This window comes from Verticillium nonalfalfae, assembly GCF_003724135.2.
Source record: "Verticillium nonalfalfae strain VnAa140/NRRL 66861 chromosome Unknown scaffold_52, whole genome shotgun sequence".
Taxonomy (NCBI): domain Eukaryota; kingdom Fungi; phylum Ascomycota; class Sordariomycetes; order Glomerellales; family Plectosphaerellaceae; genus Verticillium; species Verticillium nonalfalfae.
In genome coordinates, this window is record NW_021167277.1 from 137266 (window position 1) to 156768 (window position 19503).

The 19503-nt window shown below is 57.3% G+C and overlaps 6 protein-coding genes and 2 non-coding genes across 8 annotated transcripts; 2 read left to right on the top strand and 6 right to left on the bottom strand.

Annotated features, from left to right (window-relative positions):
• Positions 1–857: 857 nt before the first annotated feature.
• D7B24_006974 lies at positions 858–973 on the bottom strand. Its single transcript has one exon. It is a non-coding gene; the product is annotated as a tRNA-Ala (tRNA).
• A 312-nt stretch (positions 974–1285) lies between these two features.
• D7B24_006975 (uncharacterized protein) lies at positions 1286–3230 on the bottom strand (the record flags this gene model as incomplete). Its single annotated transcript, XM_028641093.1, has 3 exons — positions 1286–1312; positions 1367–2960; positions 3034–3230. 3 exons carry the CDS (start codon positions 3228–3230, stop codon positions 1286–1288), a joined length of 1818 nt encoding a protein of 605 aa, XP_028494885.1.
• A 1564-nt stretch (positions 3231–4794) lies between these two features.
• Positions 4795–6861, bottom strand: D7B24_006976 (uncharacterized protein; the record flags this gene model as incomplete). Its single annotated transcript, XM_028641094.1, has 1 exon — positions 4795–6861. The coding sequence occupies one exon, from the start codon at positions 6859–6861 to the stop codon at positions 4795–4797; it is 2067 nt and encodes a 688-aa protein (XP_028494886.1).
• Positions 6862–8272: 1411 nt separating this feature from the next.
• On the bottom strand, positions 8273–8362 carry D7B24_006977. Its single transcript has one exon. It is a non-coding gene; the product is annotated as a tRNA-Tyr (tRNA).
• Positions 8363–8596: 234 nt separating this feature from the next.
• On the bottom strand, positions 8597–10083 carry D7B24_006978 (uncharacterized protein; the record flags this gene model as incomplete). Its single annotated transcript, XM_028641095.1, has 6 exons — positions 8597–8770; positions 8838–9011; positions 9054–9302; positions 9382–9600; positions 9649–9735; positions 10015–10083. 6 exons carry the CDS (start codon positions 10081–10083, stop codon positions 8597–8599), a joined length of 972 nt encoding a protein of 323 aa, XP_028494887.1.
• Positions 10084–10916: 833 nt separating this feature from the next.
• On the top strand, positions 10917–11207 carry D7B24_006979 (uncharacterized protein; the record flags this gene model as incomplete). Its single annotated transcript, XM_028641096.1, has 2 exons — positions 10917–11047; positions 11132–11207. 2 exons carry the CDS (start codon positions 10917–10919, stop codon positions 11205–11207), a joined length of 207 nt encoding a protein of 68 aa, XP_028494888.1.
• Positions 11208–13368: 2161 nt separating this feature from the next.
• Positions 13369–14014, top strand: D7B24_006980 (uncharacterized protein; the record flags this gene model as incomplete). The annotated part of the gene is made up of 2 exons (XM_028641097.1): positions 13369–13607; positions 13996–14014. 2 exons carry the CDS (start codon positions 13369–13371, stop codon positions 14012–14014), a joined length of 258 nt encoding a protein of 85 aa, XP_028494889.1.
• Positions 14015–14451: 437 nt separating this feature from the next.
• Positions 14452–19206, bottom strand: HSP90 (heat shock protein 90; the record flags this gene model as incomplete). The annotated part of the gene is made up of 4 exons (XM_028641098.1): positions 14452–16299; positions 16360–16657; positions 18343–19012; positions 19068–19206. The coding sequence occupies 4 exons, from the start codon at positions 19204–19206 to the stop codon at positions 14452–14454; spliced, it is 2955 nt and encodes a 984-aa protein (XP_028494890.1).
• Between the last annotated feature and the right edge of the window lie 297 nt (positions 19207–19503).

Sequence of the window (19503 nt, forward strand, 5' to 3'; positions counted from 1 at the left end):
TCCCATGCTTTGCATGGTGGTCATGAATATGGACCAAGCCGGCGGGCTTGATCCTACTTTGCTTGTCTTGGCCCCTTGTTTGCGATTTTCAAGTTGATGCTGCATCTCCACTATGTACATGTTTTGAGGGAGGGGTCCTATTGACCATCCTGGAGCGACATGTTGGCGCATGGCGTATGTATTTTTTTTTCATGTCGGTCGGAGGGAAACAGAAAGTGACGTGATGGGAGCTCTATATTCTTTGGAAGGACTGGGTGGAAAACGGACAGCAGGGGAGGGGTTTTATGATGTGATGGACGCTTTCTATGGTGTTGACAGGTAGATGAATTGATCATTTAGAATACGCTGTCTTGCAGTCGTGCGTCCCTCTTGTGTGTACGACCAAACACCACTGTCGTTCCTGCTGCACTCACGTCCGATGTACTGCTGTCCCTTTCGTCATGGATGTGTTCGATGACCGTCCATGCATAGGTACGACGTGGTGGGTGCGCACCGGCTCACACTTCCTGTCGCGGTCAAAAATATGCCCAAAGGCCCTCACCGCAGCAGCCTCGTCTCACCGCCCACACACACAGTCCGTCCACAACACCAGAATCACCCTCCAATGCACCAAACACCCGTCCCATTTCTCTGGGACCTGGCAACGTTGCAGCCAACCGAGCCGAGCATCCCGCTCCCACCCCACTTTTCCCTCAATGGAACAAAGGAACAGCAGGATGGAGTCTAGTGGAAGAGGGGGGGAAGAAAAAAAAACCTTCCATGCCCCGCAGATCGCGATCCGCCGCACCGCAAAACAACGATGATGCCAGTTCATAACGGCACCGCAGAAGGAAACCGGAAAACCAAACCAAAAAAAATGGACAATGCGCGAATCGAACGCGCGACCTTCAGCAGGCATCGTACACCGTCTTGAAGATGGTGGACTTGTTTCTTCAGATGCTAAGCAGACGTTATACCACTAAACCAATCGCCCTTGTGGATGGAGGCGGGGCGCGGCGGTGGGTATCATGTTGCTGCTTGCGGGCCGGCCGGGCCTAGACTTCGGTTGACGAGATGAGTGTTCGCGAAGAGCTAGACGGGGCGAGGAGAGTGGGTACATTGTACATGAGAAGTAGAGGCTCGGTGGAGAATCCAGGATGAATGTCATTTGAAAGTAGAGGTCGGGGTATAATGTAAGTCTATGGTACAGAACGCAGGCCGTGGGCGTATGGACACGAGAGAGAGAGAGAGAGAGAGAGAGAGAGAGAGCCATGTATGTTGACCCCCTTGCAGGCAGGAATAGAAATCATACAAGAACATAGAGGGAGCAGATCTAGACTCTGGTCAGCGGACGTCCATGCACCAGGGGTCTGCGCCTTGAACTCACCATGCTCAGCCCCATCACCATGGAGACCCAAAACATGACATTGTTGAGCGTCTTCTTGCCGCGCACGAGCTTGGTGCGCTGCAGCATGACAATGGGCAGCTGGAGCATCTGGCAGACAAAGCCGTAGCCGCGCAGCTTCTTGGTGATGCAGGCCATGACAATCTCGTGGCCGATGGCGGAGATGAGGAACGTGATGACGGTAGCGCGCATGCGGCCAATGTGCGGGCGCGAGGCGCTGTAGACGTGACGGCGCAGGAAGGAGTAGACGGGAATGTTCCACTCGCGCGAGAACTCCATCCAGTCGGTCGAGTTCCACCAGTCGTTGTAGAACTGGCGGTCACCGAAGCGCGTCATCTCGGCGCAGGCGCCGAGGGCATACTCAAAGATGACGAGGAAGACGAGGAGGAAGGTGAGCATGAAGGGGAAGAGGAGCCAGGAGACCGTCTCGGCAAGGATGAGGAGGCGCTCGTTGGCCGACGGTGGAAGGATGCCAGGCGCCATGGGCGGGTTGAGACGGAGCGAGGACTCGATGAGAATGGGGAGGATGAACTCTTCCGAGATGATGGTCAAGAGGAAGATGCAGCCAAAGACGGCAACAATCTTGGAGATGAGCGAGGTCCAGTCGCGCTTTGGGGTGCGCGGGTACTCGAGCTCGTAGCACAGGGTCGGACACAGGAGGTAGTCGAGGTAGTTGGCCCACGTCAGGTTGCGCGGGTAGGCAATGTTGCCCATGGGAGAGGTCAGCTCCCGGGCCAGATCCTCGCGCAGATCCGAGACCTCCTCGTCGCTCTCATGACCGCCTGTCCGGAGGAGAGCATCGGCTGGCTTGAGCTCGCTGCTGCCACTGCTGGCGGTCCGCTTCTTGGGGCTGCCGTCGGTGTCGTCGTGCGTCTCGGACGACTTGGCCTGCTTGGGGCTCTTGGGGGCCTGGTCGCGCAACGGGTCCTCGGACGTCGGATAGAGGTAGGCGGGGTCGCGGTTGGCGCCCGAGGGGTTGTCGAGCGCGCGCAGGCGTTTCTCGGTCTCGCAGAGGTGCCCGTTGTAGAAGGCCCAGCTGTGCATCTTCATGAGCAGGACCATGGTGTGCAGCAGGAAGAAGACCTGGGCGGTCCAGGTCCACTCGAGCCAGAAGGGCACGGCGACCCAGACGGCGAGCCAGCCGACCTGGTAGAGGCTCTGGATGGCCATGCCGCCCGTCTTCCAGGTGAGGGGCCCGTTGGCGGGGGCGGCGCGAAAGACGCGGTGCATCAGCACGGAGACGGCGGTCGTGGCGACCATGAGAAAGTCGGCAATGGCGAGGTGCCATGTCTTGATGGTGAAGAGATACCAGATCTGGACGCGCATAGGGTGGCCAGTGTCCTTGATGTTGCGCAGCATTGTGGTGATGGCCATGATGGCCAGGCCGATCCAGAAGAGGTTGAAGAAGCCATGGAAGTCGCGGTAGTCGGAGTTGGGGTCAAAGTGAGAGACGCGGCTGGCATACTCGATGGTCGGGAAAATGCGACGGCGCTGCTCGGCACGGGCAGACCTCTTCGCGGAGGAGATGGACTTGACCGAGGGGGGCGCATCCGCGGGGACGGGCGTGGAGCGACCGCTGCAGACGTTAGCGGGAGCACGATGGGGAGAGGCAGGTCTGTGTCTGTAGGGTGACGGGCCAGGAGACGCACCTAGTCATGCCACTCTCGGCGAGGGCGCTCCTGTAACTGCTGGCATCGCCAGTGGAAGACGTCTCAGAGACGTTGCTGACGGTGCTCAGTTGCGAGTGGACCGCCTTCCTCGGGCGCGGACGCAGGATGTGCTCGTGGACAGGGGTATTGGTATGGCCGTTTGTGTGCGTGTCGGTGGCCGTTGAAGCCATGGTCATCGATATGAAGGGGCTCAGAGAGGTAATTGGTGTATTGTTGTGTGGCCTCGTCGTCGTGACGTGGTTCGGGTGGTGGTTGATGTCAAGACGTCGTCGAATGGAGCGAGGGGAGGCGTGCTTCCATCTGTTCTATGGCGGGCGGCTTCGTAGAAAAACGGGGGGGTTGCGGTCAGAAGAAGGTCGAAGGATCGAAGCAGCGGAGAGGAGAAAGACGTGGGTTCAGAGTGGAGGAAACAAGACGGAACATGTGTCGAGTTCTGGAGATGGGTCGTCTAAGGGGTCGTCGCGCAGACGATATGGCGACAAGTGGAGATGATGCGACAACGAGGCAGTCGTTTGAATCGTTTGAGTCGGGTTCGTTGTTTTATTAATACGAAGGGAGAAAGACCCCGGCATTCGTCAGACGCAAGAAAGGGAATCGAAATAATGAAGAAGAGGACCCGAAGTAAAGAGGATCCGAAGTCCGAGAGGTGGTATCAAGGGGACGATGACAGAACGCAAAGAAGCCTGTGGGTTGATTGCCGTTGCGCTGAGCTTGGATGCTCGGGTGCTCGGGTTCTTGGGGGGCCTCGGGGGGGTTCTTGGAACACCTGGGGGGGGGGGCACATCCCTTAGGCCCCTCGACCCTGAAGCAAGCTCCACCCAGTGCTACGTCACTCCTTCCCTACCTACCTAGGTAGGTAGGTACAACGAAGGGAAGGGACCGGATTATCTCAGCTTGGCGAGGTATCTTGTACATTTCTCTGTCCTTCCTGCCACAACCGTGCCGCTGCCTGATGGAGGCCATCGCCATCTCTCCAGAGACATCAACACGTTCGCCATATATTGTCTCTTCTCCTCCTCCATTCTTCTCTGCATCATGATCGCGTGCGCCGTCTCCGTGTTCCGAGAAGCCCGGCTGCGATGCAAGGAGCTTGTCTATTTTATCGACCCCCAGCAAACCGAGAGTGCCGGCATCCACCACAAGGCTTCCCTCCACTCACAAGACAGCCAGAGTCAGCCACCCCTAGAGCCGACATGGCCGCGGCAGTGTTGTTGCGAGGTTGGTACATGGTAGCACTCAGCCCTACCCCGACCTGCCTGACGTCAAGGGAACCGCCAAATCCGGCTCTTCTGTCACTATTGTTTGCGCCGCCGAATCCGCCCGTTGGCGATCCGACGCAGCGTGTGACCCCCTCTTTGGGCCTCGCATCAACTCGAACCGTCGCCGATCGCCTCACTCTGTGTCCGGTGCCACGTGCCAAGGGCGATGATCAAGGATGGTCTCGACCAACGACTGCACGTAATCGCCATCAACCTGGAAGAACCGCCGGAGCTTCCGCACCGTTCGACGGATGATACCGCAATGAGACGGCTTTTGCTGGTGCAAGGTCCCCCCCTCCCCCTCCTCCGGCCTGCCCGCCAATTCCCGAGCATGATGCATAATCAGACGGCAAGATACACTTGTAATGGCATTTCGGCGCCGAAGGTGTTGGAGCTGCTGCGACGAAAACCAAAACTCGCGACAAAAACCCCCACCACGTCCGAATACACCCCATGTTTCCCCAGTGACCTCCCCAGTGCCTCAACATGTCGACAGCCGGCACCCTTCGCCTCGGATCACCTTCCGGCCTCCGCCCTCCACCTCACTTCCATCGTACGCCTCTCCGTCGACCGTCACCTTGACGCAATGCCACGGCAGCACAATCTCACCCCGCGTCTTCTCTGGTGTCACAAGCTCAATGGCCACCTTCCGGCCACCACCCTCACCCTCGATTTCAATGACAGCCTCCCAGTCGCCCACGGGACTCGTCCATCCACTGCGGAGCCTTGTCAGATCGCCTGGCAGCGGCTTGAACACCCATCGCCCCCAGCTGACCACCTCGAGCCCCACAGCCTTGAAGCTCAGCGCCTGCGTTGGTCCTGTCGACCACGAGTGGCTGAGGGAGGTGTACGCCGCGTCGTATCGATAGCTGCGCTGCGATCGGTAGTAGAGAGACCCGTTGGCCGACAGGCCCTCGATCAACGTTGTCCCCGTCATGAGCGGCGAGTCCAGCATGTATCCCCACATGCGTCGGACCAGCTTGAGGCCCGTCGCCGCTTTACCAGCTGTAAAGTGCGCCAGCACCTCGATCGATGAGATGAACGACGAGATGGTATCCGGCAGCTCCGGCGTCAGCGGCCCAATGGCGTTCCATCTCTTTGCCAGAGCATGCGAGATGGCCGCCTGCTGGGACGAGGATAGTGTGAGGTTGTAGTAGACGGCAAGCGCGTTGCCGTCTTGCGGAAAGAGAAGGGCGCCGCGGTCCGTCTCGTTGTCGCGGTACAGGGACTGCTCGTCGTCCCACAGCACCTCGTTGAAGGCTTGCTTCAGCTTGGCCGCCGCCGCCGCCCATTTCTCCGCCTGCTCGGCGCGGCCGTTGTCCTTGGTCGTCGTGTCGGCCGCAAGAGAGGCCAGCGCGAACAGGGCGTGGTAGTCGAGGGCGTTGAGGGCCGAGTTGTAGCCTCCACCCCCAAGACGCGCCCAGTCGTTCGGGAAAGCTTGGTTCGCCAAGCCGACTTTGTTGTCCACGGCTCGGTAGATGTACTCGAGTCCCGCCGTGATGTTGCCCCATGATCTGTCGACCCACTCGGCGTCGCCCGTGAAGATGGCATAGTTGTAGCAGGCGATCATGGTCCACGCGTGGTACGTGTCACTCAGCGCCCCGTTCCGCCACGAGCCCGTCGTCGGTCCCGCAAACGGCGTCTGGCCCGTCGTCTTGTTCTGGTAGAAGAACATGGTCTCAATGGCGTAGTAGATGCTCTCGAGGCCCGCGGCGCCGAGACCGAGGTACGCCGTCGTGCCGGCGACGCCGAGGTCGCCCGGCCACACGGCGCGATCGCGCTTGGCACCATCGAGCATCATGGGCCCCTCGACGCCGAGCGAGGCATTGTACGCCCACCCGTCCTTGACCTGCGGCAGGAAGCGCGACGTGAAGGGCGGCCCGATGTTCGTCTGCGCCGTGAAGACGCCGGCGTACCACGCGCGCACCAGGGTGTCATCCTGCGGCGCCCAAAAGTACCCGTCGTACTTGCTCGGGTCCTGCTGCGACGGCGAGTACCCAAGGTGGCAGACGATATCGGAGATGGTGACGGCCTCGTAGGCGACGATGGTGACGTACTTGAAGCCGCCGCGGAAGCGCTCGGTAGGCATCTGGTAGGCCGTGGTGCCCGCGGCGACGGTGACGTTGAGCTGCTTGTCGTAGTCCTGGGTGTGCACGGCGCCCGTGTCGTCGGAGATGGCCCGCACAAAGGCCGGCGACTCGGCGAAGGCGAGGGAGAACTGCTGCGTCGCCGCCTTGGTGTCGGCTGTCAGCGACAGGAGGCCGCCCACGTAGCCAAAGTCGAGCGTGATCTGGGCGCCGGGGTTCATGGTCAAGATGTAGCTTGGTTCTGTGACCTCCTCCTCGTCGTCACCCTCTCCTGCCGACGAGAGCGTGACAAGCGCATCGCCTTTGATGGCGTAGATGCTCTTGGGCGAGATGGTGCGCGAGGTTGGGGATTGGATGTACCGTTCCCACGGTTTGGCGGTGCCATCGTCGCGGGCGGCGAGGAGGGCCGTCGAGGGGTCCAGCGCGAGAGCGAGGATCGCCCAGCGGAGGAGGGACGCCATGGTGCGACGCTGGCTCGGTGTCTCGAGACGTTGTTGGGTGCACCTTGGGGGAAGGAAAGAAGGGAGGAGGAGGAGGAGGAGAGAAGAGGAGCAGAGAAAAGGTGTGCCCTTGCTTGCACCAGCTCAGAACGCCATGGGCACCCCGTCTTTAAGGGCCCCTGGTTTATTTTGTGCAGACGATGCGCCCTCGAGAGGCGTGCCCAGACCTACCCGACGAGATCGCCAGTGCCACCTCCCCCAAACAAGCTGTTTTCCGAGCCGACCACGGGGACCAGGCTTTCTTCGTGGCTCGCGCATGACAGGCCATGGACGGGGGTTGGTGCTGCTGCTGCTGCTGCTACTGCATCCTGCTTGGTGAAGATCGACAGGGCGGGGTTGGACGAGAGGAGAGAGTCGGGGTAAGTCAGGGCCGAGGAGGCGCGGGGCATCGCTGGCGCGAAGAACGACGGGATCTGGGGTATGGAGCGGATGGAAGGGAGGGGAGAAGCGGAGATTGGAGGATCTGCGGGGGAGGGGGAACATGGATCTCCGGGGTGGGATGCGATGCGATCGGCTCGGGAGGCTGTGTCTTTGTTTGTTCTTTGCGTTCCTGTAGGGGTGCTGTGCCGGGTATGTTGAATCAGGCTCTTCACTGGTGTCGCTGCTGAAATGCGGGGGAACCAAGTAAGGAGAGGAGCCGAGCATGACGGAGAAAGAGTTGTGCCGAGAGGTTGGAGGATGGTATGGTGTGATAGATCTTTTCATGGTGTAGGGCATCCTTGGGAATTCTTCCGTGTGCCGTAGGGAGTGGAAATGTCATGGTCGTAAAGTTCGGTCGGCCCGGGGTTGGGCGCCGCTTCGCCGAGTCCGGGTGGGTCACCGGGGCCGCTATTCTCGGCCGGTGCGGGGGACGCCTCCGGTCGGCTGGCCCGTATTCCACTTTTGGCACTGGCTGACAGTGGCTAGCCTCATGAGAGCTACACTATGCTGCCGACTGAGAGCCTAGGGCGCGACACCGTGACGTGAAGCTTCGGAGGTGTCGGTCCCGGTGGAGTGGCTTGTTTCGGCCGGGGACTGTGCCTTGCTCCCAGAAGGTGGTAGACGGCGAGGAGCAGGCGGTTGATGTCGCATCGGGACAGGCAAGATTCATGCGCGCTCTACGGGTTGAGCAGACTAAGGTCTCGCTCGCAGCGCTACTTCTGGATGCACGTGCATCATCAAGCGAACGATTCGCACTTGGGAGCAGGCGATCAAGATTGGCTGTTGAGTTCCAATGAGCAGCACGACGAGCATCCTGACAGGCCCCCCCTTAGTGGTGTAAACTTTTCTACATAAAAACAAAAAATCATAGGAATTTTCCGTTTAGGTCTATAGAGAACGGAAAAGGCACGAAGAAGAACAAAAAAGAGAAGCTGAGCTTCTTATAGTGAGATCCTTCCAACCGGAGTCGAGCCGGTGACCTTTCGATTGGAATGGAAGCCAGTTACAGTCGAACGTGATGAACCAACTACACTATGGAAGGATTTTGATGAACTGCCCCATTTTCTGGGCGCTACTTATCCTGGAAAATCGCGCAGGACATGGGCCTTGATAACTCCACGATAGGCGGGTCGGCGGATCCTCCTGTGGATTCTCTTCACGAAGACGCACAGCAGAAGCTCATGACAGCTATTCTGAAGACCCAAAAAACTCAACTGAGGGGGTTGCTTCCTCTTGGAGTCACCCTTCCATGCCCTGATCTTGCGGCGTCTCATGTCTAAAGCTTCGACTTGCCTCCTGGCGCGATCACCTCGAGCGACGACCGCGCGAACTCGAGCTGCCGCCCGCCGTGGTTCGAGAGCACGACGCCGGCGACGCCGTGCTCCGCGGCCCGGAGGACGTCCTCGACGCTCTGGATGCCCTTGAGCACGATGGGCATGTCGGTGATGCTCTGGAACCAAGGGCACGTCGTCCCAGCAGAGCGTCGAGTCGAGAAACGTCGACGTCCCCTGGTACACCTCGGGGTGCCACGCCTCCCCGTCGCGGCTCGCCGCGCGCTGCCGGGCGCGCAGGTCCTTCTCGCGCCGACCGACCTGGGTATTGTCCACTGTGATGAAGAGGCCCTTGCAGCCGCGCTTCTCGGCCTGCTGGACGATCTGCCTGGTGACGTCGCGGTCCTCGTTGACGTAGAGCTACATCCACTGGACCTAGTCCTCGCCCCGACGGGCGTCGACAATGTCGTCCAAGGCGCAGGAGGAAAGCGTCGGGATCATGTGGATGATGCCATGGGTGCCAGCGGCACGGGTGAAAGCGACCTCGCCGTCCGGGTGGGCGAGCTTGTTGAGAGCCTTAGCGGTGATGTAGAAGGGGAGAGAGCTTCTGGCGCCGAGCAGCGTCGTCGAGATGTCGATCTGCGTCACGTTGACCATGACACGGGGCCGGAACCCGACACGGTGAAAGGCCCGGTAATTTTCTTGCAAGGTCTAGGCGTGAGTTGCCATGTCAGATGCACTGCAGTGTGCTCATCTCAGGGAATTGGGGGGGGGAGGGGGGCCATCATACAATTTCATCGTCGGCAGCACTGGAGAAATAGGCCCATGATGTCGGGTCCAGCACTTGGCGCGCCACCGACTCAAAATCGGACAGATTCAGGCAGTGGGATAAGGGCGGCTTCTCCGTAGGGTGCGGCGGGTGTTTGGGTTCTTCCCGCTGCTGCCGGATGTCCTGAGGTTTTGATGGCGGTACTGATGGCTGTCGCGTCTTCGTGAGCACCTGTTCGGACTACGAGGCATCATTCTGGCTTGTCTTGGTGGCCTCGGGTGGGCTGACAGACCCCAAATGCTTGGATGCGTCGAGGTATTTTTCGAGGGTCCCTGCTGGATGAATCGGATCATATGCGGCTGTGGCATCCTTGCCCTGGCGTCGATATCAGCCATCACCAGTACAAGCAGTGTGCCGAGTTGATGCCAAAAACACTCTGACTTAGTGCATGCTTGAGTATCGATTGCTGTCCGCCAGGATGGTCTACGCTCGAAGGGGACATGTAAGACTCTCGTCATTCGGGAGTTGGGATCACACTTCAGTAAAGATCAATCCGCCTGGCAAGAATTCAGTCATGTCGTACATCTTCCCCTATGAGGACACACTATCAGTCATGTTTCTTGGGTATCAGGTAGCCCATCACGCTACATGTACGATAACCCAGCAGGAGTCGGCGTTGTTATGATTGGCGACCTCGCTTCCATTGAGGTCACCAACGGCCATAGTTATAATTAAAGGCGTAATCGACGGGCCTCAAGCATTTGACTCCTTATAGAACAGGGAGAGTCGGCTCCAGGCGGGTTTCCAGGCCGTGGCGCCACGGTAGCATCCATGAAGCAACCCGACCATATGCAAGGCACTGTTGATGTATTTGAACCAATGTGGATCAAAGCGCAGTTCAATAACGGGTCCGAATTTCGGCACGCGGTACCGAAATCGGGGTCATGATCATTGGCTGGTCCATGATCTTCGGGCAACGCCATTCAGAGGACTGATAACGGGCTAACGGCATGCTGGGAACCCGTAATGCTTACATCCGGGGCCTTTCTTCTAATCACCCAACCTCGAGAGAACCCGCAGCCTCGACTCATTTTGGCATGATTTCGATGGGTTGTAACATAATGAGACATCTAAGACCGCCAGAGTTGTCCACTCGTATTTCCTTCGTAGAATGCAACAATCCCCAGATCCAAGGCTGTGTTCTTGTTGATTGTATAGGATCCAAGCCCCATCCAACGATTGCCTACGAGCCGTGTAGATGCGATTGATAAACATTCTGCTGGCACTACCACGGCTTCTTGCCGATGTTGATGCCAGCCCAAACGGGCCATCTGAGCTTCCACTCTACTGCCTCAGCCCTCCTTTTTACCCGTCACGTGTGTCTCCGATTTCACCACACCGGGTTACGTGTTTCGTTCCGAAGACCAGAATCTCCCCGCCCAACCCCAAGAACATCTCGAACAGACACTCGATACCTAGTCGTTGCCAATAGCTCATCAAGCCCCCACTGGGCTGCTGCCTACCGACATGCGCGGGCTGTCGTTGGGCAGCTGACCATGGAGGAGAAGGTGAACATCACCAACGGCCGCCTCGAGGCACCTTGCGTCGGTACTCTGGGTGGCATCTCATGCCTCGGTGTCACAGCCCTCTGCTTCTCTGACGGCCCGGACGGCGTCCATGACGAAGAGTTTGTCTAAGCCTTCTCAGCGGGCATCCGCGTCGCTGCGATATTTGACTTGTCGCTGATGTAAGAGTACGGCCGTGCGCACAGCGAAGAGAACCGCGCCAAGGGTATCGTTGTCGCCAGACTTAAAAGTGTAATCGCCCTCATTCCACCCGTGACATGACTACCCAGACATGGAACTCAGAAAACGTCCCCCCGAACGCTACATACGCAAGTTTCTTTATTGAGAACACCTGTCTAGCTGGAGGCAACATCTTCATGGCCTGGCTAGCGGAGCTGTAAGTCCTGTACATTCACCATCTGAGATGGGAAGCGCAGAACCTGACCCGAACAAAGATAGCCTACCTCATGAGCCAGAGGCAAGATCTTTGATCATCGGAGCGTCCGTGACTGCTGCCTACGCCGTAGCCGCGGGCGTCATGATTCTTATGTGGCCTGCGTCCAAGGCACTGTATTTTAAGAGCCAAACGAGACCTCTAAAAGAGAGATCTGGAGGGCATATGAAGCTGAATTGCAAATCTTTAGTCAATCATGGTTGGCCAACAATCATTGTCACATGGACCATCACGGCCGCACTGTGCGTGGTGCTTCACTACCTTGACCGGAGGTATCTTCTGTATAGCCGACATCTGAACACTACGAAACGTGAATCCTAAGCAGCTGACGAATGGCAAACAGGCCCGAGAGGATCGAGTCCGGCGAAGCCAATGGCCTTGTAGTTAACTTGTCGGGTGATGGAGGATCGGTAGAGCCCAGATCCGCCGAAGATAAGAGCAAGGGGCCAATTAACACCACCAAATCCATCTGAAGGGGCCTTGTCTCGACAGGAACTGCAGCGAATGGTTCCTTACCAGGTAGCGAGGTACGTCGAGCAGAGCTCCAACGCCTCCGTTCAGCGAGCAGTAATAACATATAAACGCATAATCTCGAGCCTTGCTTCAGGCAGAACTCACCCACAGATCATGAATCCATTTTATCCACTCCAAAGAAAAGAGATAACGCTCAGGTAGGGTAGACAGCTTCTTGAGAGATAAGACCCGAAGCATTTCCAGATGTCAGACAGGGTAGTATGAATATAAGACGGGCGACTTACAGCTCAAAGTCTGCCTCCTATCTCTTTCTTGGGCTCTACGGAAGAATTTCGATACAAAACACATCCTTGGGCGCCCTTAATGATCCCTGATAAACACCAACAGGTGTTCAATTCCTTGTGTGTGTGTAGTCGCGTTCGAGATAGGTATGATCCGGATCGGGACCTGCCAAGCAGCTGAGGAAATATCAAAGGCGGTTGGACGAGTAGAATGAAGAAGTCTTCCACAAGTCATGTTGGCAGTCTTAAGTCAGTTTGGGGATCAGGATACATCCCAAAGTCCAACCCTCCGCAGCTAGGAAATTTTCGCAGCGCTCATAGACACGCTGCTGTGGTCTCAAGCCCCTGAGCTATCCCCTCAGTCTCTTGTTACTTGACTCCGCAAATGCTTCTTAAAATTCGCACAACAAGTGCATCAAAGATATTCATAAACGACCAAGCGCCAGTGGTCAGCATGAACAAGGCAAAACCTTGCGTTCTTTCCATGGTACAGTAGAAGGCTTGATGAACGTGACTTCGAGGTGGGAAGATTGCGCCACATGAGAGTTTAGAGGTGATATGAGGGTGTAGGACTTCCGCAGGCTTGTATGACTCCATCCTAGAGGTTCTGCGAGATTTCCAGACAATGTCACTGCCTGCAGCTTCACGGAACTAAGCCCAAGTCGAGGAGATGTGACGAGCCAATAAATGCAATGACAGGAGAACGCGCCACCAACAGCCCTGACCTGACCCGATCACCACGTCGTGATTTGGCGGAGCGTCTGCGGCATTAATAGGGAATGTCAAAACAACTCGGGCAGGAAACATGTTCAATCACAGGTTCCACGATGGTGAATTAGGCCAGGCTCAACTCAGCCTGACGACTATTCAATTAGCCCGGGCGATCATGTTTTGCACATCAGGCCCGTTCATCATTCGACACAGCCACCACAACATAACCAACGACCACACCACTACCCAATTCGGCGGTCTCGTCAGGCGTTTTCGGTTTTGCCCCGAGGCATACTTCAACACATAGCAAGAATTCTGGTCCGCGGCCAACTCTCGCGTTATACCTCGCACGAGGGTCACGTTTACACGCCTGGCTTGCCCCTCAAAAGACAAGCAGCGAACAGGAAACCTTGCCCAGCCCCGCGCACCATGGCCGTCTAGTCTCACGGCAGTATTCCCCTACAAGCAAATACACCCCAAGGATTCACATGAAACACAATCTCAATCACATCAGCCGCCTACAATGTCCTCCTCACAGAGACACGTCTTCACCCCCGAATCACCAAGCCGCTTCTACCCAACGACCCGCGTCGTGACGGCCATTCCCAACAACCCACCGCCCGACTACCCCATTTCCGTCCTCGGCAAGATCAAGTACGCGCTCCGCCGCAAGGCCGTCAAGGCCGCTGCTGCCGAGCGTACGCCGCAGACGCCGCAGACTACGTACCACACCAACGAGAGGGGCCAGATCATCGAGACGAGGTACGTGCGGACCAGGTGGTGAAGCGTGCATGCTGGTGGCGAATTCGGCACTGCCTGGATTTCCTGGGATGACCGGGAGACGGCGACACGGATGCAAGATCTGTCTGGAGGGCGACGCAGGTTTGTGCAGCTGTAGAGCGGGAGGTATCCGAACTTGAAAGAGGGATTCAGGTGTAGGGGATGGACAGACCGTTACAACGACTGTCCAGTTATTCACTTTCAGGGTATTATGGCGAGAGGGTAAGGTGCTCGGATATACTTCACAGGCGTGTGAATAGGCTGAGGAGGCATGGACTCAATTTCCATAACGAGGATGGCATATCCTACCTTGAAGCGACAAGAATGAAATTGACTGGTTGAATATCACTACATAATGCTGACATTGAAGTGCATTTCGGCTCATGTAGGCATGCTTTCCGTAACGGGAATGGCATATCCTACCTTGGAGCGACAAGAATGAAATTGACTGGTTGAATATCACTACATAATGCTGACGTTGAAGTGCGTTTCGGGTTGTGTAGGCATGCAATGATGTGTGGTCTTACGATGGACCAGACTTAGGATCACGAGGCGTACCAAGCGGCAGCCACAGCGTCAAAACGGCGTATCACGTTTACAAGGGCAGGTTGTGTTCTTACCGTTCAATTCTGCATCTCATCTGTCTCATAATCGTGACGAGCTAGCTAGAGTACACACACGCCGCACCATACGGACGAAGGGGGAATTATGCGGCTGCAACAACGCGCGAAAAGAGGAAAGTACGCCAAGTCCAAGGGCAACCGTACCCGAAAACCGTCCAACTCCATTGACTTTTCTGGTATACCGTGTGTATCATGAAAACCGCTTAGTCGACCTCCTCCATGGCGCTGTCACCAGTCTCGGTGGTGGTGGCAGCGGCGGCGGGAGTCTCCTCGGTCTTGGAGTCATCCTCCTCAATGTTGAGGCCGATCTGGACGAGCTTGTGGATGCGCTCAGAGAAGCCGGCGGGCTCCTCAATGGTGAAGCCAGAGACGAGCAGGGAGGTCTCGAACAGAAGCTGGACAATGGACTTAACGGTGCGGTCGTTGACACCATCGGCCTCGACCTTCCTCTTGAGCTCCTGGACAATGGAGCTCTTGGGGGAGATCTCGAAAGTCTTCTTGGAGGACATGTACGAGGACATGGAGGTGTCACGGAGGGCCTGGGCCTTCATGATACGCTCCATGTTGGCGGACCAACCGAACTGGCCGGTACGGATAGCGCAAGGAGCGTCGCCGAGCTTGTGGCTGACAACGACCTTCTCGACCTTGTCGCCGAGAACCTCCTTGAGGGCCTTGGCGAGACCCTCGTACTCCTTCTCCTCAGTCTCACGCTGAGCCTTCTCCTCATCGGTCTCCTCGAGCTCGAAGTCCTTGGTGATATCAACAAGCTTCTTGCCCTCGAACTCCTTCATCTGAGTCATGGCGTACTCATCGATGGGGTCAACGAGGAAGAGGACCTCAAAGTTCTTCTGCTTGAGGGAGTCGAGGAAGGGGGACTTGGTGACGGCCTTGAGGGACTCGCCAGTGATGTAGTAGATGTTCTGCTGGACCTCGGGCATGCGAGCGATGTAGTCGGTCAGAGAGGTCATGTCATCACCAGACTTGGTGGAGTTGAAGCGGAGGAGCTTGGCCAGGGTCTGGCGGTTCTGGGAGTCCTCGTGGATACCAAGCTTGATGTTCTTGGAGAAGGCAGAGTAGAACTTATCAAACTGCTCCTTGTCCTCGGCGATCTCAGTGAAGAGCTCGAGGGCCTTCTTGACAATGTTCTTCTTGATGACCTTCATAATCTTGTTCTGCTGGAGAGTCTCACGAGACAGGTTGAGGGGAAGGTCCTCAGAGTCGACAACACCCTTGACGAAGCTGAGCCACTCAGGGATGAGGTCAGTGGCGTCGTCAGTGATAAAGACGCGGCGGACGTAGAGCTTGATGTTGTTCTTGGTCTTCTTGGTCTCGAACAGGTCGAAGGGAGCGCGCTTGGGGACGAAGAGGATAGCGCGGAACTCGAGCTGACCCTCAACGGAGAAGTGCTTGACACCGAGGTGGTCCTCCCAGTCGTTGGAGAGAGACTTGTAGAAGGCGGCGTACTCCTCCTGGGTGATGTCCTGGGGGTTGCGAGTCCAGATGGGCTTCTGCTTGTTGAGCTCCTCCTGCTCGATGGAGGTCTCCTTGACCTTCTTGACCTTCTTCTCCTTCTTCTCCTCCTCCTCGTCATCGACCTCCTCGATCTTGGGCTTCTTGTCGTCGTCCTCATCGGCGGCGGTCTCCTCAGCCTCCTCATCGGGGACCTCCTTCTCGGTCTCCTTGAGGACGTGGAGGTAGATGGGGTAGGAGATGAACTCGGAGTGCTTCTTGATGACCTCCTTGATCTTGGCCTCGTTGAGGTACTCAGTCTGCTCATCCTTCAGGTGAAGGATGATCTTGGTACCGCGGCCGAGCTGCTCGCCCTCGGTGTCGGGGCGAATGGAGAAGGTGCCGCCGGCAGAAGACTCCCAGATGTACTGCTCGTCATCGTTGTGCTTGGAGATGACGGTAACGCGGTCGGCGACGAGGTAGGCAGAGTAGAAACCAACACCGAACTGACCAATCATGGAGATATCAGCACCGGCGGTGAGGGCCTCCATGAACTGCTTGGTACCAGAGCGGGCAATGGTACCCAGGTTGTTGACGAGGTCCTGTGTGTGGTGTTAGTGTGTGGCAAACAAGCACGTGCGACGTGGTAAAGCTAAACTTACAGCCTTGGTGAAACCAATACCAGAGTCCTGGATGGTCAGGGTCTTGTTCTCCTTGTCGGGAATGATGTCGACGCGGAGGTCCTTGTTGGAGTCGAGCTTGCTAGGGTCCGAGAGGGACTCATAGCGGATCTTGTCGAGCGCATCGGAGGCGTTGGAGACAAGCTCACGAAGGAAGATCTCCTTGTTGGAGTAGACAGTGTTGATGATGAGAGACAACAGCTGAGAGATCTCAGCCTGGAACTCGAAAGTCTCAGACATCTTGGCGGGGGGGGGGGTATCAAAGCGTGACGGTCGTGATCTGGGGGCTGGGTCAGTCATAAGTTGCCAGGCGAGTGTTCGCTCATGTGGAATGTAGACAAGGAAGGAAGGAGCTTGACAGGAGCAGACTCGGTGAAGAAAGAGCACCCTGGCCAAGCCTCCAACGGCGTGCTGACTGGATAAGGCTGCCGTCCCAGCGAGTCGAGAGGAGGGGTCGAGCGGTGGTGGGATGAGAGGGGGGGGAGCTCTCAACGAGCCGGGGAGAGGGCTTACCTAAAGGGAAAATGCAAAGAAACTCTTGGGTCTAGAGGTTCAAGAGAATAGTAGAGTTCGCTGTGATGCGATGGGATGGAGAGTGATATGTGGGAGGAGAGTTAGAAGTTTGTGTTGAGAGGAGGGGAGAGAAGGAGAAAAGCAGCTGCGGCAGTCGGTCGTAAAAAAGAAGACCTGAAGCCCAAGCTAGAGGAGCCCCTGCGGCGCCTGGAGAATTCTATGCGATTCTATCCTTCTCGCACCTTCCACCTTCCAGACGCTTCTCTGATTCGCTTGCCCTGCCACCACGGCAACGAATGGTGCATGGTGATTGGCCGAGATGTGCGGGCGCTGTGGGAACACGGACGAAAAAAGAGACGGTCTAGTAGTTGCCTCCTTCTGATCCCTTGCCTTGTCTGGCCTTGTGCTCTTCGATGCAGTTCTTTATTGTGGATTTCCCGCTGCAGCAGCATCAATTCACCCATGGCGGGGTCATGGCCTGGGAAGCTCTCGTGGATTCCAGGTAGCTCTGGCAGTCGTCCTTGAGTCACCGCGACGCCTCCAGACTGTCACTCCCACCGTCCGATAAGACCTCTTATCGCAAGGGCTGACCTCCACGAGGCTGAGGGGCAGTGCCTGGACCCCGGATTCCAGGGCATCTGGTCCAAGCAACAATAGCCAGTCGGTGAGGCTCTCAGGCGGTCTAGGCGCTGGTCCAGGCACTGGCCCAAGCACTGCGGGCCCCCGCGTTGAGCATCTGCCACATCGATCTACACTGGGCCAGAGGATATCGATGCTCATGTCGTCTCCCAACCACCGATGCAATCAAGCTGATGAAGCATCTGCCTGCCATGACTTCAGTTGACAATACTGCTTCCTGATCCGGGCGTGACTCGTTGATAGTTCATGCCGTTGCGGCTGGGGGATGCCGTGACACGTGCTGGGCTATGGTTGTAGAGCGAGGGCAGTTTGTTGTGTACTGTATTGACTACTTCAGACCAAGGTCATGTTTTTGGTGGCAAGTTGCGCGTGTGCCCACATGCAGACAGACCACAAACGAAAGTAGTAGAACGTGGAATGAGAGTCAGGTTGTTCGTCCCTCCGACCTGCAAGTCGATTTATGTACCACGCTCCTCTACCCCGGATCAAACACACAACCTTGATGTTGTTCGCCTATTAGTTCTATGACATGTTTCTTGCTAGGGTCTCTGGTAGAGCGGTAGAAGCCGCTGAACGAGGACAAATTATTCGACTAGACGTGAATACAGGTACACCATGACCTTGGGAACAAGTAACCCGACGCAAAGCCAAACCTCGCAGAGACAGCGGGACCATCATTGTTGCGCCTCTTCTGCCATGTCAAGGCAATCCTCATTATACATTGTGTTGTACATTCTATGAGCCGATTTCACAACCATCTATCACGAACAACCGAGCCCCTGTACACGCCCCGGGCCCAGCAGGGCTACTCACTCCCCCCCCTTGACGATCCCATCGCCAACACAGCGGTACCGCCGATCAGCGTACACGAGCCCAAACTCATCCTCCCCGTCCTCCTCCCCCTTGATAATCTCGACAACCTCCCCAACGACAATGACGTGGTCCCTCACCCTCACGAGCCCCTGCGCAGGCGCATCGTCGAGCACCCGACACCGCAAAATATAGAGCACGCCTTCGCCCCGGAGGACGGGTGCCTCGCCTCGCATGTCGGCTGTGACGGGGGGCCCTTCGCGCCCGAGGCCGGAGAACACGTGCTGGCCCTCGGCGTTTCCTCGCGTGAACCAGTCTGCGACGGCCGCGCCGTCGGTGCCGCCGCGCAGGACGTGTATGTTGAAGCGCCGCGCGCCCTTGACGGCGGTCAGCGTTCGACTCGGTGTCGCGACGTTGAAGGTGACGAGGGGCGTGGGGTGTAGTGTTAATGAGGTGAGGGAAGACATGGTCATGGCGCGCGGTATGTTGTCGGCGGGATTCGTCGCTGTGCAGACGACGACCGAATGCGGGAGGAGGCGCATGAGTCCGCGAAGCTGTTCGGAGAGCGCAAGGTCCGTCGTCGAGGAGGAGGCGGGGTGGTAGGAGGGCGGTTGGGGGGGCAGGGTATGCCATGTCGAGGGTCGACGGGCGGAGGCACTGAAGGGGCGGGACGCTGCGAGGCTGTTAGAATCGAAGGGCTGAATCGTCTCTCGGAGTGAACAACATACTGGGTATGCAAGCATCACGACGGTTTACTCGTTGGAGTACCGAGCATGATGAGCATGTTGAGGCACGTGCAATGGCACGGCGCATCGAGACTGACGAGGAGGACCTGGGCGCAAAGCCGAGGACATGAAGGAGGCTCATCGCATGTTACGGCTCGCCGGTGCTGGAGCGAACATTGCTCGAGGGAGCCGAACGTGAATAGAAAAGAAGCCTCGTCGAAGGTCAATTCGTTGACTTCAAATTGCCATGCCCGGGAAGCATCGGGACAAGCTGACCGGATTGTACACCACGGAACTTTTTGCATCGGCGCCGTCATGCAGCACCGAACCGCGAGGTTATCGATAAGACTCGAAAGTGGATTCGTGCCGATTGGATGTTGCAGTGACTTGAGTGGTTGGCGGTGCGTGCGCAAGGTGTGGTCTCGGTCAGCCTCACCGA